General features: G+C 39.6%; 1 protein-coding gene across 1 annotated transcript in view; it reads left to right on the top strand.

The window, feature by feature from the left end:
- tnmd (tenomodulin) overlaps positions 1–17454 on the top strand; it is a 71032-nt gene that overhangs the window by 41980 nt on the left and 11598 nt on the right. Inside the window, exons 3-4 of the mRNA XM_080289565.1 lie at positions 9182–9322; positions 15272–15379. Coding sequence (XP_080145691.1) covers positions 9182–9322; positions 15272–15379 — 249 coding nt within the window. The remainder of the gene's footprint in view (positions 1–9181; positions 9323–15271; positions 15380–17454) is intronic.

Here is a 17454-nt window from a genome sequence, read left to right as displayed (position 1 = left end):
TCAGGGCCTACCTTATTTTAAAGACCTCATAGTCTTGTCACCCCAATAGACCAGTTCACTCTCAAACTGCAGGCTTACTTGTGGTTCCACGGATGGTTAAAAGTAGAATGAGAGGCAGAGACTTTAGCTTTCAGGCCCCTCTCCTGTGGAACGAGCCCCCAGTTTGGATTCAGGAGACAGACACCATCTCTACTTTTAAGATTAGCAGAGGTGTGGACTCGAGTCACATGACTTGGACTCGAGTCAGACTCGAGTCATTAATTTTATGACTTTAGACTTGACTTGAAAAAATGTTCTAAGACTTGTGACTTGACTTGGACTTTTACACCAATGACTTGGGACTTGAATTGGACTTGAACCGGTTTACTTGAAAAGACTTGATATTTTACCCCAAATATAAAATTTAACATGCATATTATATAGAGATTGAAAATGTGACGTCATTCACGGGTAGAACCGCAAAGGATTCTGGGAACTCGTGGCAAGCGGTACTAGCGCACGCAGGCTTTCAATTAAAATCAGTCACACAGCGATAAAAAGAAACACAAAAATGTCAAGAAGCTGTTGTATTATTAACTGCAATAGCCGGTCGCATGACAGCCACGGGAAGCCGACGGGTAAAGAGATCGGTTGTTATCGGATTACGTCGTTGAAGAGAAATTGTTCAAGCCATGTTTCCGAAGTAACACAGACGCGACGGATGGCCTGGATTGCAGCCATTCAAAGACCAAATATAACGTCCCAGAACACTCCAGCTCACAGGTTAGTCTGCTCCAAGCATTTACACGAAGGTCAGTCTGCTGTTGTAGTTAATGCGTCATTTTCATAACATAATTGGTGATATAGGTTACAAGCAAGTCTGGCGCTGAACAGAAATTGTCGCGCTATGCTCCTTTATTTATTGTGCATAAATAGTGAATTGTCCTGACACAATATTGCGTTTCGCTTCTGTTATTATGGTACACTGACAAAAACATATACTTTTATTCACAGGATAAAACAGGTTTTTTGTATCACTAATTGCCCAGTGCGATTACAGACTGCGGTAAAGTGAGCCGTCATTTGTGAGCCGCGGTCAAGCCAGCCGCCTCCTATCCGCGCGGTGATTACAGCATACAATATTGTTGTCACTGCTACATTTCTGTAACGCTACCAGAAATTATTTCCACTACTAATTAATTACCGTTGAGCTCAAAGGTCCTATTAATAAACGGTTAACGAATGTGTATTTATGACGACAATTTGTGAGACTGGTAAACTTATGATACGTACGATGGTCTTTCGTTCTACACTGTGCGTTTCAAGGTCCTGCACCCATCCGTCGGTAAACTGTACCTGGGCTTGTTGCAGTGACCTGAAGTTACTAAACTTCATGAGTGTATGCACTCACTCCAAGAACCGTATGATTATAAATATGCATATAAATATGCTAAGATGAGATAGCTGACTTCATCTAACTAGCAAATGTTGTCCAGGCTACGTTGGTGATACAGTTTTTTTTAATGTGTATGATATTTTTGTCATGCGATTTTAAAGCTGGTCCTACAACCACATCCAAGAATAACATGCAGCTTATCTCAGAACTGTCGGTGAAAATTATTCTTGGAGCTAGGTTTAATTGAGCTGCATTTTAAAGAGGTGCAATTTCACAATTTGTGTATATTTTCTAAGTTCACTATTTTGTCATGTGTTGAGAAAAACACAGATTTTAAAATTACATGGTCTAATATTTACATTTAGCATAACTGCAACATTATTTTTTCGTTTTTTTTTTTTTTTAAAGACTCGAAAGGACTTGAAATTCAAAGTTTCAGACTTGTGACTTGACTCGGACTTTTACACCAGTGACTTGAGACTCGACTCTGACTTGCCTGACATTACTTGAGACTTGACTTGAGACTTGAGGATAAAGACTTGAGACTTACTTGAGACTTGCAAAACAATGACTTGGTCCCACCTCTGAAGATTAGGTTTAAAACTTTCCTTTTTGATAAAGTTTATTGTTAGAGCTCGATCTAATATCAATCCAAATCCAAAGAAGAGCTTTCAAAAACTAATTTTTGTCCACTGATATCTTGTTTTTTGTTGTTGTTGTTGTTGCTGCTGTTGTTGCTGTTTAGCCAAATTTAGCATATGTGAAAGAAAGGGTGGACTGCTGTGTAATTATTTAGCTTGATTAGAAAAGTGTAAGGAAACCAATACCTTGTAGTTAGAGTTCCTTATGAAAGCAGTGTTCCTTTCTCCTGTTGACAATACCCAGTTCCCAAACATTATCAGCAGGGGTTGGGGTTATTGATTACATGATGAGTTTCTGTTGTTTATTTTGGTAGGTGAATCAGTCTGTTAATTAGACTGAGTTCAATTTTTTGATGATTGTTTTTACTCTTCACCTGTGTTTTTCTGGGAATCAGCTGTTAATCAGAGGCAGTGAAGACAGCTTTGCATGATTGAGGTCTGAGTAGTTAATTGAGGCGCAGTAACGGAGACCATGGAAGAGGTTTCTTTTAGTCACTGGCATTCTGTGAATATATGGATGTATAGAGTTATATATATTATAAATATAGCCATCTTTTGATCATGTCTTTCCGTTACAGGTGGAAGTGATGGGGTTCATGCAGGTGCGGCTGGAAAGGCATTAGTAAAGGATCGAATAGCAGCAGAGAGAGGAGGTGGCAGCTTGCTCCGAGGCTGTGTTTTGTTTTGTTTTATTGTAATTTCAGTTTGTTTGGTTGAATTCCCCAGGGGCCTTTTGTTTCATTAAGATTTTTCTTAATAAATGCCACCTTTTTTGTGCACATACTCCAGCCTCAAGACCTGTTTCTTAAATATCCTTTGAAACTTTCCGGTGCCAAACAATAACCATCGCCCCTTGCATGCAGTCTTGGCAGAATACATAGACTTTTTGGCCAGTCCATTAAAACAGTTAATTCCTCTGCAGGGCATATTGTTTGTCAGATAATTTCACTAATATGCACTGAAAGGGACCAACACCAGAAACAAGGCACAGTTCAGTGCCTCATATTTGTTGAGGTGATGGCTAGTCATTTGTGTTGACATCGTCCCTTCATATTAAGCAAACTATATTCCCAAGTTAAAGCTCCAATAATGATTTAACAGTTGGAATATATGCATTTTAAACTGACATACAGTTGTCTAAATGGGGTTTGAGCTTTAGAGCCAAAACTCTATTTTTAGAAGGCTATAAATATGTTTTGTTTTTTTTTTATATAAATTGAGCTTTTTAACATTGAAGCCTGTGATAATTAGCCTCCTAGCATACTGTACTGTTGTGGAGCTAAACAGTCAACAATTTTAAATTCAATATTGAATGCTAATGTTGTCTTGTGTCTGCTGGGTGTTCTTAGACCAGCAATTTTCTTTATGAAATTAAATGAAGTTAACAACGTTCTAACTTTAAAACTTGTGCTGTCCCATCAGGCTGAAATGTTAAATAGTGTTCAGTTTAAGGTTAATCTCAAGCAACCAACAGTTAAACAAAATAACCAAGGTTCATTGTTGTTTTCCACACCATGTCAGATGGAGTTAGCTCAGACAGCACTGAGCTGAGAACGCTTATGCGATGTGGATGAAGCAAAGTGGAACGTAGCGTTGTTCAGGCAGATCGCTGCAGTGGCGTTTGCATTAGCTGATGTGCCTAAGTTGGATCGTTCATGCGTCAGAATCGCTGTCTCACTCACAGAAAGCAGTAACAATGTATCTATAATAATGTATCATTTTCATGCAGGTGTACAGCACAAGCGCTATGAGACGGCAAGTCTCGCTGTTTCTCTCCTCGTGCACGTCCTCGATGTTCTTCTTATATTTTTGCTCCTTTTCGTTTATTGTACATCTTTGTTGTTGCTCATTTTCTGTGATATTTCCTTCAGAGCAGAGCCATTTCAACTAATTGTAACAATATAACCGTTTGCTAAAAATGGTCAACTTTGACAAGTGTCTCTAGCTCATGTAGTAAGACATCTTAGCCTCTTTTTTTTTCAGTCGAACTACGTGCCTTGCGTACTTTTGAATAAAAATCTTTCCCACTGCAGCTTTAATGTCACACTAGTATAATTGTCGAAGTGTTTCAAGTGCATTAAATGTCTTTGAGACCAAAATAGTCACACAGTAGCCTTTCACTGTCCCTGCACAGAGAGTGTAGCATAAATTGGAGCTTTTCCTATGTGCTGGCATTTTATCTGGCTGTTCAGTTTGACATGAAAAGCTAATTAACTTTCACAGCCTTCTTTTTTTTTTTCTATGAGAGTTGCTAAGTGATAGTTTCTATGAATTCATATTAGTCCAGAATTGAAGCAAGAAATTATGAGGAACAAGTTTTCTTTAATGCACTTTTGCTTTTTTATTTTTATTTTTTGCAACTAAAATAATGAGAGTGATCTGAAGCACTAATTATAAAGATCACCGTTGGTACGCTGAGGTGAAATATTATGTTGTGCTCCACAGTTTTCCCCTTATTGCACCATGTATCACACTACAAGTTTCCCAATGTACTGGAGCATCTATAAGTATCAAAGAAGGCCATACAGGGGCAATTCATTTCTATTTTCAGAATGCCAATTATTGTGCACAGCAGCAGCTTTGGCTATTGAGCCAGCCGAAGTCAAACTGTTGTAATACATTATTATCTATTTCAACCTGGTGCGGTGGGGAGATTCTCACTGCTGGATTTTCATCAAAAGAGATAGCCTGCTGAAAATGTAATTCACTGTTTTAGTATAAATCAATAAGCCTCGAGAATCTATTCCCCCATTCCACCTTTATGTTAATATAAAAGAAATGCTCAAATAGAACTTTAATTCACCACATGGACTTTCAGACTGTTTAATAGCCCCAATTTTATCCATAACTGCTCAATTGACACTTAAATCTCAAGCCCATCTTAATTTGGCTTCTCCTGACAATTAGAAGTTCTACTTCTCTTTAGCGCCAAGGCTACTGTGACCCATATTAATGGTGATTTATAGGCTATGCCAGTCTAACAGTGATCCATCTATTAAGAATTATATCCCATTTGATCCTTATTGCTCTGTTCTTCCTCCAAAAAAGAAAAGTCGTGCCTACATGTAACGCAGCATATTTGAATATCCTGGAAGCTGTGTATAAGTAAGCAGATGGAAAACATGTTAAAAAATGAACATGTGAAAGAGCTTAAAGTGAAAGCTAATTTTGTTAGAGCGTTAGAGGACACTCAGATGGTTCTGATGGGGGATATAAATCCTGATGGACTCCCATCTGAGTGTATTCATTAATCATGCGTCTCATTGGCGAGGCTCTGATTTGCCACTGAGACAGATGAAGATGAACTCAGCAATATATTTCTCATCATAACACAACCCTCGCATAAATATTAATAGCATATTTTCAGCTGGTGGGCATGAATCATTTTTCAGACAGGGAATTTTAAGAGCTATCCATGCGTGTCCAAGAACAGTATATAAGCAAGCAGTTGTGATAAACAACGGCGCTTTAAGGCAACAATGAAGCGAGAGTCCTAACTGTAAGGGAGATTTTAAATCTCTTTATCGTGCTTACTTCAGACAAACTTCTGTCGATACATTTTTTTATTTAACCTTACAGCTTGTCAACATAAACATCTTTAATTGCTCGAGTGCATGCTACCACTGAAGTTTAAGAAGCTGTCATTTTGAATCAGTTAGATATTGTTTTTGTTTATTTTTCAAGATATCTGGAAAATATTGCAGCCAATGTTTTAAAACTGATAACAAATGAAGCTAACTGGGAAGCTGTGATAGCTTTCTGCTACAGTGGATATTTTTATATTAACAATGGCTTATCAGGGACTGCGTAATGTAAAAGGAGTCATTTAAGCAGTTCTCTTTGGCCTTGCGGTTTTCATTCGGCACTTTTAGTTCGGTTTTTTTGGTTGCTGCACATTTCCTGCTATTTTGGTTGACTTTAATTGACCTCTTTTTCAGGCACAGCGGGCAGCCAAAACAGCACATTTTACTCCACCCAACACCCCCCTTCTCTCTCTCTCACATACACGGCCAGTTTATTAGATACACCTTGGTAGCACTGCTGCCGTCTGCTGCACACCCATGATACAAAGATCATCACAAAGGTGCTCCATTGGATTGGGATTTTTGGACTGTGGAGCTCATTTAAGTACAGTGAAGTCATTGTCACCTTCAAGAGAGCAGTTTGATTTTATTTTTGGCTTTGAGGCATGGCGTGTTATTCTGCTGCAAGCACACTTCTTATGATAGGTACAGTGTGATCGTAAAGAGAAGGACATGGCCAGCAACAACTCCAGGTAGGCTGTGGTGCCAAGAAAATATCCGCCAAATCCTTACACTGCCAGCCTGACCCACTGATAGACAGAATAGAGCCAAATGTTAAATGTCACCTCAGCAGACCAGGCAACGTAGTTCCAGTCATTTGGCTGAGCCTGTGTAAATTGCAGCCTCTGTTTCCATTTTTTAGCTGACAACAATGACACCTGGTGTGGTCTTTTGCTGCTGTAGGTAATCTGCTTCAAGGTTTGACATGTGTTCAGAGATGCTCTTCTGCATACTTTGGTCGTGGTTATTTGAGTTACTGTTGTCGTCCTATAGAATGAAGGCAGCAGTATCAGTATGTTAGCCTCACCTCTAACCCAATGGCAAGTGGGATAAGCTCATGATGGATGGATGGATGGATGGATGGATGGATGGGTGTTGTCTTCCTATCAGCTTTAAGGAGTCAAGTCATTCTCTTTTGATGTCTGGCATCCATAACAACAACAATTTAAATTTTATCGCACTTTTAAATTAAAAGGTTTTTCTCTTTGCACACAATAACAGATTGTTTTCATAAAAAATCATAAATTACCAGGGTCAGTATTATTAGCCCTCTGAAAAACTGATCCTTTTATTGAGCCACAGCAAAAAAAAAACCCACTGCTGTGTAATGATGTGCTTTAACGTTGCAATGCTCAAAGTGTGTAAAACCAAGTTAAAACCGATGGTTAGCGATCAATTTAAACTATAAAAGTATAAAAACTTCAACAAGCCATTTTGGACTTGAGAAAAAGAATTGTTGATGCTCATGAAGAAGAGATGGATATACAGTTATTGCCGAGTTTCCAAGTGTCAAGAACTGAAGTGAGAACTATCATCAAGAAATTCAAAGAGGGCCACACAGTACAGGATAAGCCTGGCAGAAGTAGGCAGCAAAAGATTTTAAAGATTCTGGAAAACAGCTAGTGAGAGATGTGTCTAAAGACCCCAAATTAACTTCCAAGACATTAGTGAATGACTTGTCTAAGTTGGGAATCTTAGACTCAAAGAAGACAATTGCTAGAACGCTGCACAGGAATGGACTGTGAGGTTGCAGACCGAGAAAACCTTCACTTGTGCAGAAGACTGAAGTACAATATGAATTAATTCAATTCAATTCAATTCAATTTTATTTATATAGCGCCAAATCACAACAAAAGTCGCCTCAAGGCGCTTCATAGATACAGAGAAAAACCCAACAATCATATGACCCCCTATGAGCAAGCACTTTGGCGACAGTGGGAAGGAAAAACTCCCTTTTAACAGGAAGAAACCTCCGGCAGAACCAGGCTCAGGGAGGGGCGGGGCCATCTGCTGTGATTGGTTGGGGTGAGAGAAGGAAGACAGGATAAAGACATGCTGTGGAAGAGAGACAGAGATTAATAACAGATATGATTCAGTGCAGAGAGGTCTGTTAACACATAGTGAGTGAGAAAGGTGACTGGAAAGGAAAAACGCAATGCATCATGGGAATCCCCGGCAGCCTACGTCTATTGCAGCATAACTAAGGGAGGATTCAGGGTCACCTGGTCCAGCCCTAACTATATGCTTTAGCAAAAAGGAAAGTTTGAAGCCTAATCTTGAAAGTAGAGATAGTGTCTGTCTGTTAAAATTATGCATTCTGTAATCGTGTCCTTTGGTTAGATGACATGAAACTTGAGCTCATTTTTGTGTGTATAACCCTATAGTGAAACACGGTGGTGGTGGTATTATGCTGTGGGCTTGGTCTGGAACTGGGAATCTCATGAAGATGGAAGGAATCACAAAGAGAGAAGGATACGTGAAGACTTTGAAAGGAAACCTCAAGCATCCAGTAGCAAAACTGGGTCTGGGTCGTCGCTTTGTCTTCTGTGACGACAATGGGCCAAATATACGTCACTCCTAGTGAAGGACGACATCCAGAAGTTCAAAATGAATGTTACTGACTGGATTGAGCATCCAACGTCCGTGCCAGAGGACCATCAAAATTGAAGGAAGTTCAGAGATGTGTTAGACATGTTGAAAGGTACAACAAATGACTAAAGGTTGTTATCCAGCAAAAAGGATAAACAACTGACTGTTAGCATCAGGGGAGCTAATAAGCTCGACCCTGGTAGTTTTTTGTTTCTGTGTGTAAAGTTAAATGATGTAATCCTCCGAAATAAAACTGGGATGTTTGGAAAAGCTGTGTTACCTTCCAACCCTTGACTTTTAACCCCCTCTGATACTGAGCCAGCTTACTGCAGCTTCAAGTATTTAAAACTCATATTTTTTTCTGTTCTTATCCTTTCTTATGGGAGCTGGTTTGTCATTTGACCTCATTATTCAGTCTGATGTTGTAGTCGCGTCACATGTTTTCTGCAGGTCTTTTGTATTCATCTGTTGGTTTTTTGTAATTATGGATCATTTTGATCTCCGTTCAGATGCGGGTGACATATGAAAACATATGTTTATTTAACGGTTGAATATTCTATAAACCGGCGCTCAATAGCCTGTAAATATGTGTCAATCTCATTCACACTTCTCACCATTTTGTGACAATTATTCTGCGGCTGTTGTGTTTTTTCTGGTTTTGGCACCCGAAAATGAAATTCCAATTCATAATCCTGCATTCGGTGCCACCATTGAGTCAATTGTTTTTTCCTTTCAGTGAAACAGCTGTCAATGAGAACAACACCAGACCTGCTTGAATAATTGAAAAAACTCTGAGATGTTGGCAGCGCAGCATTGTTAAATTGTAAAGCACTGTTAAGCCTTTAAAGACGGCTGAAAAATTCAGAAAATTGCTTCATTTTTGATGTTTTCACTGATCTATATTATTGAGCGCATAACAATGATGCAAGGAATGGCGAAAGCATCGCTCGTGCATTGATCAGAGGGGCGTGTGGTTGTTTGTGTCGTTGCAGGTGTATGACCACGAGTACAAAGCTGTGGTGGATGGCGTGGAGACAGACAGTACAATGGAGATAGACCCAGTTCACCGCGTTGAAATATTTAAGATGGGAAATGGGAGTGAGGAGATTCTCGAGGTCCACGACTTCAAAAATGTAAGTAAAGGTTAAACAAGGCCATGTAAGCTATTTTTTTTTCTTTTGATGAAAAACTGAAGCTGTACCCATGTCTTCTCGTCAGCAGAGGATGTTGTATGATGTTCACATCCTGCCCTTTTTTAAGAGACAATTGACAACATTTATCCTTTCTTGAAATCCTATTTTTCTTATTTCATCCTTTGTCACTCTGGATGGGAAAAAAGATGGTACAAACCTTTGAAACATCACACAGACAGAGTGATGGAAATCATTCTCACTGAGGTGTTCACGCGAGGATCAAAAACACAATTGCAAAAATACAGCACTTATGGTATCAGTAATTGATACTAAAGCAGCAGCGCACAAGGAGATTTGTTATGTGACTTTGTGCACACACACAGCAACCCAGAGCGAAGAATTCAGACCCCCATAAAAAAATCGCTTTCTTCCCACTAATTCTATACACCAACTTTTTCACAGTACAGAGACAAACGCTATTAAGAAACCCGTCTCTATTTGTTTCTCGCACCTTTTTCAAATGCAATTTTGTCTCCAGCCGAACTCATTAACTTACCTTTCATTCCTAAATCCTGCTCGACTGTGCAGGAGGTTACACATGCTGCACCTCGGAGTAGAGAGTGTGCTGCTTGGCTGGGTAATGAATGCTCTTACTCTCACACCATTATTTACTGTGAAATGTTGAGTTGCCAGGCTGAATGTTACAGGATACACCTCATCCAAAACAAAAACCTACGCTGAATCGTTATTGTTTTTGTTACAATGGGCTTTGTGAATCTAAAATGGCTATATGACAGAAACCAGCACAGCACCGGAAAACTTTAACCCCTGCAATCAGTCTCTCTATTTCCTTCTCTCCCTCCCTGAGCCCACTCTGTGTTTGCGTGTGGGTGTATGTGTGTGCGTGTTTGTGGCCCACATACATAAACATGCGTGCCTGTTGCTTGTTCCACTTCCTGTTAGTGAAGCACATCCCCCGAGGAGATTTGTTTGATTCAGTGCTCCACCATGGAAGACTAAGTAACAAGCGAGTGAGCAGAATAATTCAAACCTCATTGTGACAAAAATCTCAGAGAAAATTTACAATTGGTTATACTAAGTGGAAGCTTTTGCACTGATGTTAGAATTGATTTTGTTTAATACAAAAAAGGGGAATGTCACATGTTATTACACAGACCAAAGCCACCTTTAAAACAATCTCCATCAAGCCCGAGGGCTGTGTGATGAATGGAAAATGAGGGGATTATACCACCAGGACTGTGAACCATTAGACTCATTTTAACAGGAGAGGAAGGAAAAATGGAGAAAGAGACATCCTGAGAGGGAATTACCAGGGTCGTTTTCACGTTAAAACGAAGTGAACAACTGAACCAAAGAACATTTAGGCAAACAGAAATTTGTTTCTGCACAAGGTTTCAAATTGGTGTTTCAATTTTATCTGCACAACAAAGCAAAGGTATAATAAAGTGAGAACAGAGTCAAAATTGGAGCATGTTAAGTAGCCATTGTGTTAAAGTTAAGTTTACTTTCTGTTGGTTCTGTTATCTCTCCAGTTGCATGATGTGTGATTGCTTTCCTTCAAACTCAACGACAGAGTTCCTTAAGAATTCTCTAAATTTTTGACATAATGATGCAAAAGTCCATCCATCCATTCACTTCCACGACCCTGAAAAGGATAAGCGGATGGATGATGCAAAAGTGAGGCTGCCCAAGTTTTCCAACTACAAAGGCTTCAAACAATGCTCAGGTAATGTGGCCTTGCCTGTAAAGAACAAAGAACCACGCTTATTGTTTCCTGACATTTAACAAGAAATTTCAACAAATCTTTAATTTAATTCATGGAAACACGTGTGTGTGTGTGTGTGTGTGTGTGTGTGTGTGTGTGTGTGTGTGTGTGTGTGTGTGTGTGTGTGTGTGTGTGTGTGTGTGTGTGTGTGTGTGTGTCAGATTGATCCTGTTGTTTGTTAGGTGTAGATTTACAAGAATAAAAAGGTTTTGTAAATACATCAGAAAATATCAGCAGCAATGTGAAGGTCAAGCAGTTCAGCAGTTCAGCACTGCAGAGACCTCTACAATCCTTCTTTGTTAAAGCACCTTTGGCAGCAATGGCAGCCTGGAGTCTCGTTGGAAATAATCCTAGAAGTCTGGCACACCTTTCTGTTAAAAGTCACTCTTATTCTTGCAGGCAGAATCTTTAAAGTTCAACCAAGTTGGATGGAAGGAGTTGGTGCGCAGCCATTTTTCACGTTTCTTCATAAATGCTTAGTTCTATGCGGTTCTAGCCTCAGCTCTAGTTAAGCTACTTCAGGACTTTCAAACTCTTCTTGAAGCCTGCTTCAGGTTGTTGTCTAGATAAAACATAAATCTTCGCCCAAATTTGAGACCCTGAGGACTCTGGAAAAGGCCTTCACTTAAAATTGACCCATATTTTCTACATTAACCTTTTCCTTTTGCCTGACTTGTGTTCTACTCCCAGTTGCAGCACAATCCTACGACCACTGTGTTTGATAGCAGCACGGGCAGGTGTGCGAATTTTCTAATTACGTCGATTTAGTTCACAATTAGTTCAGGTAATTACAGTGGACTCAATCAAACTATTGAAGCAGCAATGATAAAAGTCAACTGTGGAGCTCAACAGTGGTATTACAAAAGATCTAAATGCTTAAGCAAATGGGATATTGTGTTCTTAATTTTATTCTCGTGGGATACTGTGTGGGGAACTGAATTCACTCTGAGATTATTCCGAGCCAACAAAATAATCTGTAAATCTTCCAAGCGTCAGAAAACTTTAAGAAAGCACAATATATCCCTAGACTGTGAGAGGAAACCATAAGCAGAGCCGTCTGAAACAAGGGTGAGCAGCGTTTTTCCCTCATTTACCACCTGACCTTCATCAGGCAATGCACACCCTAAGCTATAACTCCCGCCAGCTTCGCAAGTATTTCCACATCTGACTTGGCTCAAGTTCAGACTGCAGAAGTTGTCAGTCATATGTTTTACCTTCTTATTTTCAAATAGTACTATCCTAGTTCAAGGTTGCCAGCATCCATAAATCACCACAGATGCTGGAAGCAGCAGCTGGCGAGTGCAGCCATTCTGTAATATTTATGTTAAAGTTGTGTTTTTAACAGACACTTTCTCTCAGTGTTTACTTTTTCTTTAATTCCTCTGCAGTTAACCATCAACGTCCCAGTCAAAACCTAATCTTGGTGACACTGTCCAAATGACTGATATATTAATATCTAACAATAATGCCAGGAAATCAGTACCCTCCATCAAGTCTGATGTGGATGTCCTTGACTTCACTTGAATTCGTGCTGGCTATGGCAACAACATGACTGTTTCATTGCAAATTTGGACCAGTTTGACAGAAGTGTTCTTATTTGGACAAATATCTGCAAAACATGTGTTATTGTACTACTGAAGGCTGAATCACAAAAAGAGTCAAATGGGCAAAAGCAACAAAAACGATGGAGAAAGACAGATCAATCATAACTTGTTGAATTTGTAACCAATTTTCGAGAAATTTGTCAAAAAAGTGTCAGATATATATTTATGCTAAATGATCTATGTGTCGTCATACAAAAATCTTAACTTGATAGTAAAAGTAATATTTCTCTAATGTAATCCTTAAAAAAAAAATGTTCCGCAGCTGCTTATTTTTTGTGATATATTTCTGCTTCATCAACTATAAAATGTCCAAAAAAAACCTGACAACATCAAGCCCCTTGTTAAAAATTAGTTCTCTTTTTCAGGTTCGACTTGAAAAGGCAGCTTTAGACGAGCCATTTGGCTCAAAGTTTCGTGTCCTCACTGCTGCTGTCCTTGAATGTCTTCTAACGTCTATCTTTTGGCAGCCTGCACACAGCAAGTCAGCCTCAACAGTCCTGTAAAGCTTCTGTGGCTAAACTTCAGGCACATACCACAGTCAACATTTTGACAGATAATTTAAATAATTTAGGAGTACTTTACACAATAAAACACGGAGCAACATAATCACATCCAACCTTTCTGTTTATAAGATGCTGTTTTGTACGTTTTTACTTCTTTTGTTTCATGTTAGCCAGTCGTCTTTGCAGATAGCCTTTAACCACGAGGATGTGTTGGTCAGAGGGGAATTTAGAAGAAAAAACCTGTCTTTTTTTTTGCTATACGGTCTACTGCCTCCTCTTCTCACAGCAAATAAAACGGAAGCATCAAACCTCGCCTCCAGCACTCATCCATCGAAAATTTCTTTGGAGCACTTTTGAAATTCATGACTGCAGGAAAACTTTTGATGAAGTTGAGGATAGCCTACGGTAACATAGCATCCTGCTTGGATTTCTGTGATTGACTGTGATGTCCGGATATTGTGAGGTGGACTATCAGTAACAACAAAACGTGAAGAAATCTTTAAAATTTAGAGGTTTCTTTGTTTTAGACTCATACAGGTCCACCTTGGATAGTGCCACACTGATAACGTGTAATGTATTGTGCAGGCTGTATTTAATATTTTAAACGAGATATAATTGTCATGCCGTTTAACATTTTCATGTTCCATCTCGTAAAAGGAGAGTTGCATAGTTCATGGGTAAGAAATGTCACATAATTACAGACGTTTTTGCAGGTAATGTGAAGGCATCGCCCAGACTAATGCCAGCTGACATTTGAATGAGCTGAATGATGCATGCTGTTACATGTTCTCTATTCTCTTGATAAAACTTAGATGAGCATCTTGCACGTGGATACACCAAGTGGATCTTTCAATGTTGTCTGTTAAAATGGCATTGCTTTCCCATTTCTCAGCCCTATGTTAATGTGTCTTTCTTCATTTTCTGGTTGACCAAGCCCAGTAATCAGTGTATCTCATCACAACATCGCCCTCTTTTCTAGCGCTGCAGCTCCCCAACACAGTAGATCCAAATTAAACAGAGACTCATCACAATAAAGCCCGGCATAAACATAATGCTTTTGTGCTTGAGACTATTATTGCCCCATCCTTTTTCCACACAGATGAAATTACATGCAGTAGATTATGACAGCCATCACTTTGTATCGTGTCTCGTACAGCTGGTATCTGGCTCTCAGAGTGACAGCACCGCTGAAAATATAGAAATAGCACCCACATGGTCAAGTTAACCAATTCAAAGGAGATGTCATAGCAATCACCGTGTAAGTGTAATTAAATTTAGATTGAATCAAGTCCATTTTCATGGTACGGCTCATACAATTTTTACTTGATGCGAGTTTAAAGCAGCTGTGGCAGATGTAGATCCCGCCGTCTGTTCTAATACTGTGTGCTGAACGAGCAGCTCTCTGCAGAAAATAAATTGGATACAATCTGATCTACTGAAAGTCTTTCAAACTTATTCTGGCTGAATATCTTAGATTAACATACAATAGCGGCGAGAGGGAATTAACAGATCTTTCTCGCCTATTGAGGCTCTGTGTGTCAGACTGAAAAGAGCCACGGTCCACATGGTGGAGGATCATCAGTGGAGCTGAAGAGAGTGACTCCACACTTGACTGCGCAGATTAAGAGAGTGACAGGGACCTATGACTGGCTAATTCAATGGCAGTCTCTGTAGAAAACACTTCATTCTCAACAATGTCACTTGGCTCTCCTGTGCGATATATCCTGCTATAAAGCATTACCGAGCCACAGTGGAACACCCGCTACCTTTCTATTTCATTCAGCTTGAAAGCAAAAGCTGCGTTGCAAGAGCCAAGCAGACATCAGTTTATGCCATGACATAAAAGTTAAAAAAAAACATGAAGAAGAAGATCAAAACACACCTCTTCGTACTCATTAGGTTTTAACTTTTTAACAGCTTTGATTATCGGCAAAAAGCTGAGCATTTTAAAATGATTGCCTCAGTTCATATGAGATATCCACATCACAGACGGCTACTGAATGATACATATATCTGAATTCCTGAGTATCCCTTCATTTCTTTTTCTTTTTCAAAGGGAATCACTGGGATCCGGTTTGCTGAACATCAGAGGTGCTACATCAGGGCCCAAACTAAGAAACTACCCGCAGTGGCAGAGGTGGAGACTGAAGACACGGAGTTGCTGGTATGCCTCCTCTCTCTGTTGCATGTAGCTCGGACTCTCTTCGGTCCCGCAGAGGCTGTCATGCATACTGCAGGGAGATAACCAGAGTTGAGCACCGCAAGCGCCACACAAATCCTCGGCCTGTCCATCTTGTCCTATCTCCCCCAACCCTCTCACTGAAGAAAAACCTAGGGTTTGTGGTAACTGTAAAACCGCCTGAAAGCTACCCGAAAACCCATAGTCTCTTTGTGGCTCACATCAAATGGTGTTTGCTGTCAATCCTGAGCCAAATATTAATTTTTAATCATCTCCTCCAAAGGCTTTACCCAAATAGCCTAAAGGGGGAAGGGTGGAAGAGAGGTCTGAGGGAGAGGTAAACCATTAAAATTATATATTTTTTAAAGCTGTTTTCTTTGCAAAACTCACAAGGCTCCCTCTCCAGGTTTAGAGTGATTTATTTTCATTTTCGGGATTCCTACAGTTGTGTGTGAACTTCAGAAAAAGGAATGGAGGAAATTCAGTCAATCAAAATTCCCATTTTTTCAGTGTCACAGTGCAATTCACAGAGTGGGCTGCATGTTCAAAGAGAAAATCCTCCTCTCGAATGTCTCTACTGCTAGCATACTCTCATTTACATTTCACATTGTAGCTGAGAAGAAGTAGCTGGCAAATATCTGACGCACCCCACTCACTGCCTTATTTTAAAAACAGAATAAGGCAATTGTCAGACCACTATTGGTTTTAACTTTAAGAACACAAGCTGTTACACCCCAAAAAAACCAAACACTGTTTTGTTTTAAATTCTTCTCATCTTTATAATGTCTGATCTACGTTTACAGATACTAATTGCCCAGGCAGCACCATATGTCCGTGCCATCTCTAGCTTCTTTTGTGCACTGTGAAGCCTAATTGGCTTAATTCACAGCTCCAAAGTAAATCATCTAAGGCCAGCAAAGTGATAGGACACATACCAGTAGTTAAGGAAGCCTTTCAATAAAGTAATGATTCGTTTCTAAGCTGCGGCTTGCATGAAGGTCTAATTGTAGTCTGTTCCAATCTTGCCGTAAGAGATGACACACAAGAAGAAAAGAGCTTTGACTCAACTTTCTAAGTAGTGTTAACCTGGCAGCAAACACACAGCCCTGCCCCCTACAAAGCGTTTTTCTAAACTACAACCACAGCTAACTAATTTCATATTGCGTGTTTTGAGAATGCATTATTCTCGCTTTGATTATATGAAAAGGAAACATTTATAAAAGTAAACACAGCATATCGCTGCACTGCAGGTGGTTAAGGTGGACGTTAGTATCGCAAAATCCAACATGATGCCATGTTTACTCACTGAAAAACCCCTGAAGGAATAAAGATTTAGTTCCTCCCTATAGCTTTTGAAAAACAATTGTAGGACAATAAATTAAACCGTTTTTCTTACATGCTGGTAAAAACCACAAACAAGCTGAAAACATATTTAGTGTTGCAAAGTGGCATGTAAATATAATTCTCTTCAGCCGTGGACTTCATAATCTCTAAAGATTCTGGTGTTTGAAGGAAGATTATTGTGCTGAGAGTGAGCAGAGGAGACTGATTCCAATCTCATGTCTGCGCATTTAAATTGATGCGACAGCCAGGCGCTCGTTAGCTTACCTTAGCATAACAACTGGAAACAGGAGGAAACGGAGAGCCTGTCTCTGTACAAGCATGCAAATGCCTGCACATTCAGAAATGTAGAGCAGATTGCAAACATGGCACGTTTTACCTGGAGGAACATTTTCTCCTTGTGCTTGTGCTGCTCGCCTGGTTACCTCAAAGCAATAACTAGAAGACTCCGGGAAGGTCACGGAAAACGTGTTTTTAGCTTGCAAATTTGTAATATGTGTGTAAACTAACATGATAAGATGCCATAAACATTCGTGATCTGATATTGCACACTGATCTTTTCCAGCTCACTGAAATGAATCTGTAGCTGCACACTCTGGCACGTCATCAGCTGACAGACACGACGCCGGGACTCAGCTTATCTAACTCTCTGCAAGAAGCCGCATAATTAGTCAATTCACATACATATATATATTCATCAATCAATACCACATAAATGC

Source organism: Astatotilapia calliptera, chromosome 2 (assembly GCF_964374335.1).
Source record: "Astatotilapia calliptera chromosome 2, fAstCal68.1, whole genome shotgun sequence".
NCBI lineage: Eukaryota > Metazoa > Chordata > Actinopteri > Cichliformes > Cichlidae > Astatotilapia > Astatotilapia calliptera.
Note: the sequence above shows the minus strand (reverse complement) of the source record. Positions and strands in the feature narration are given on the sequence as shown.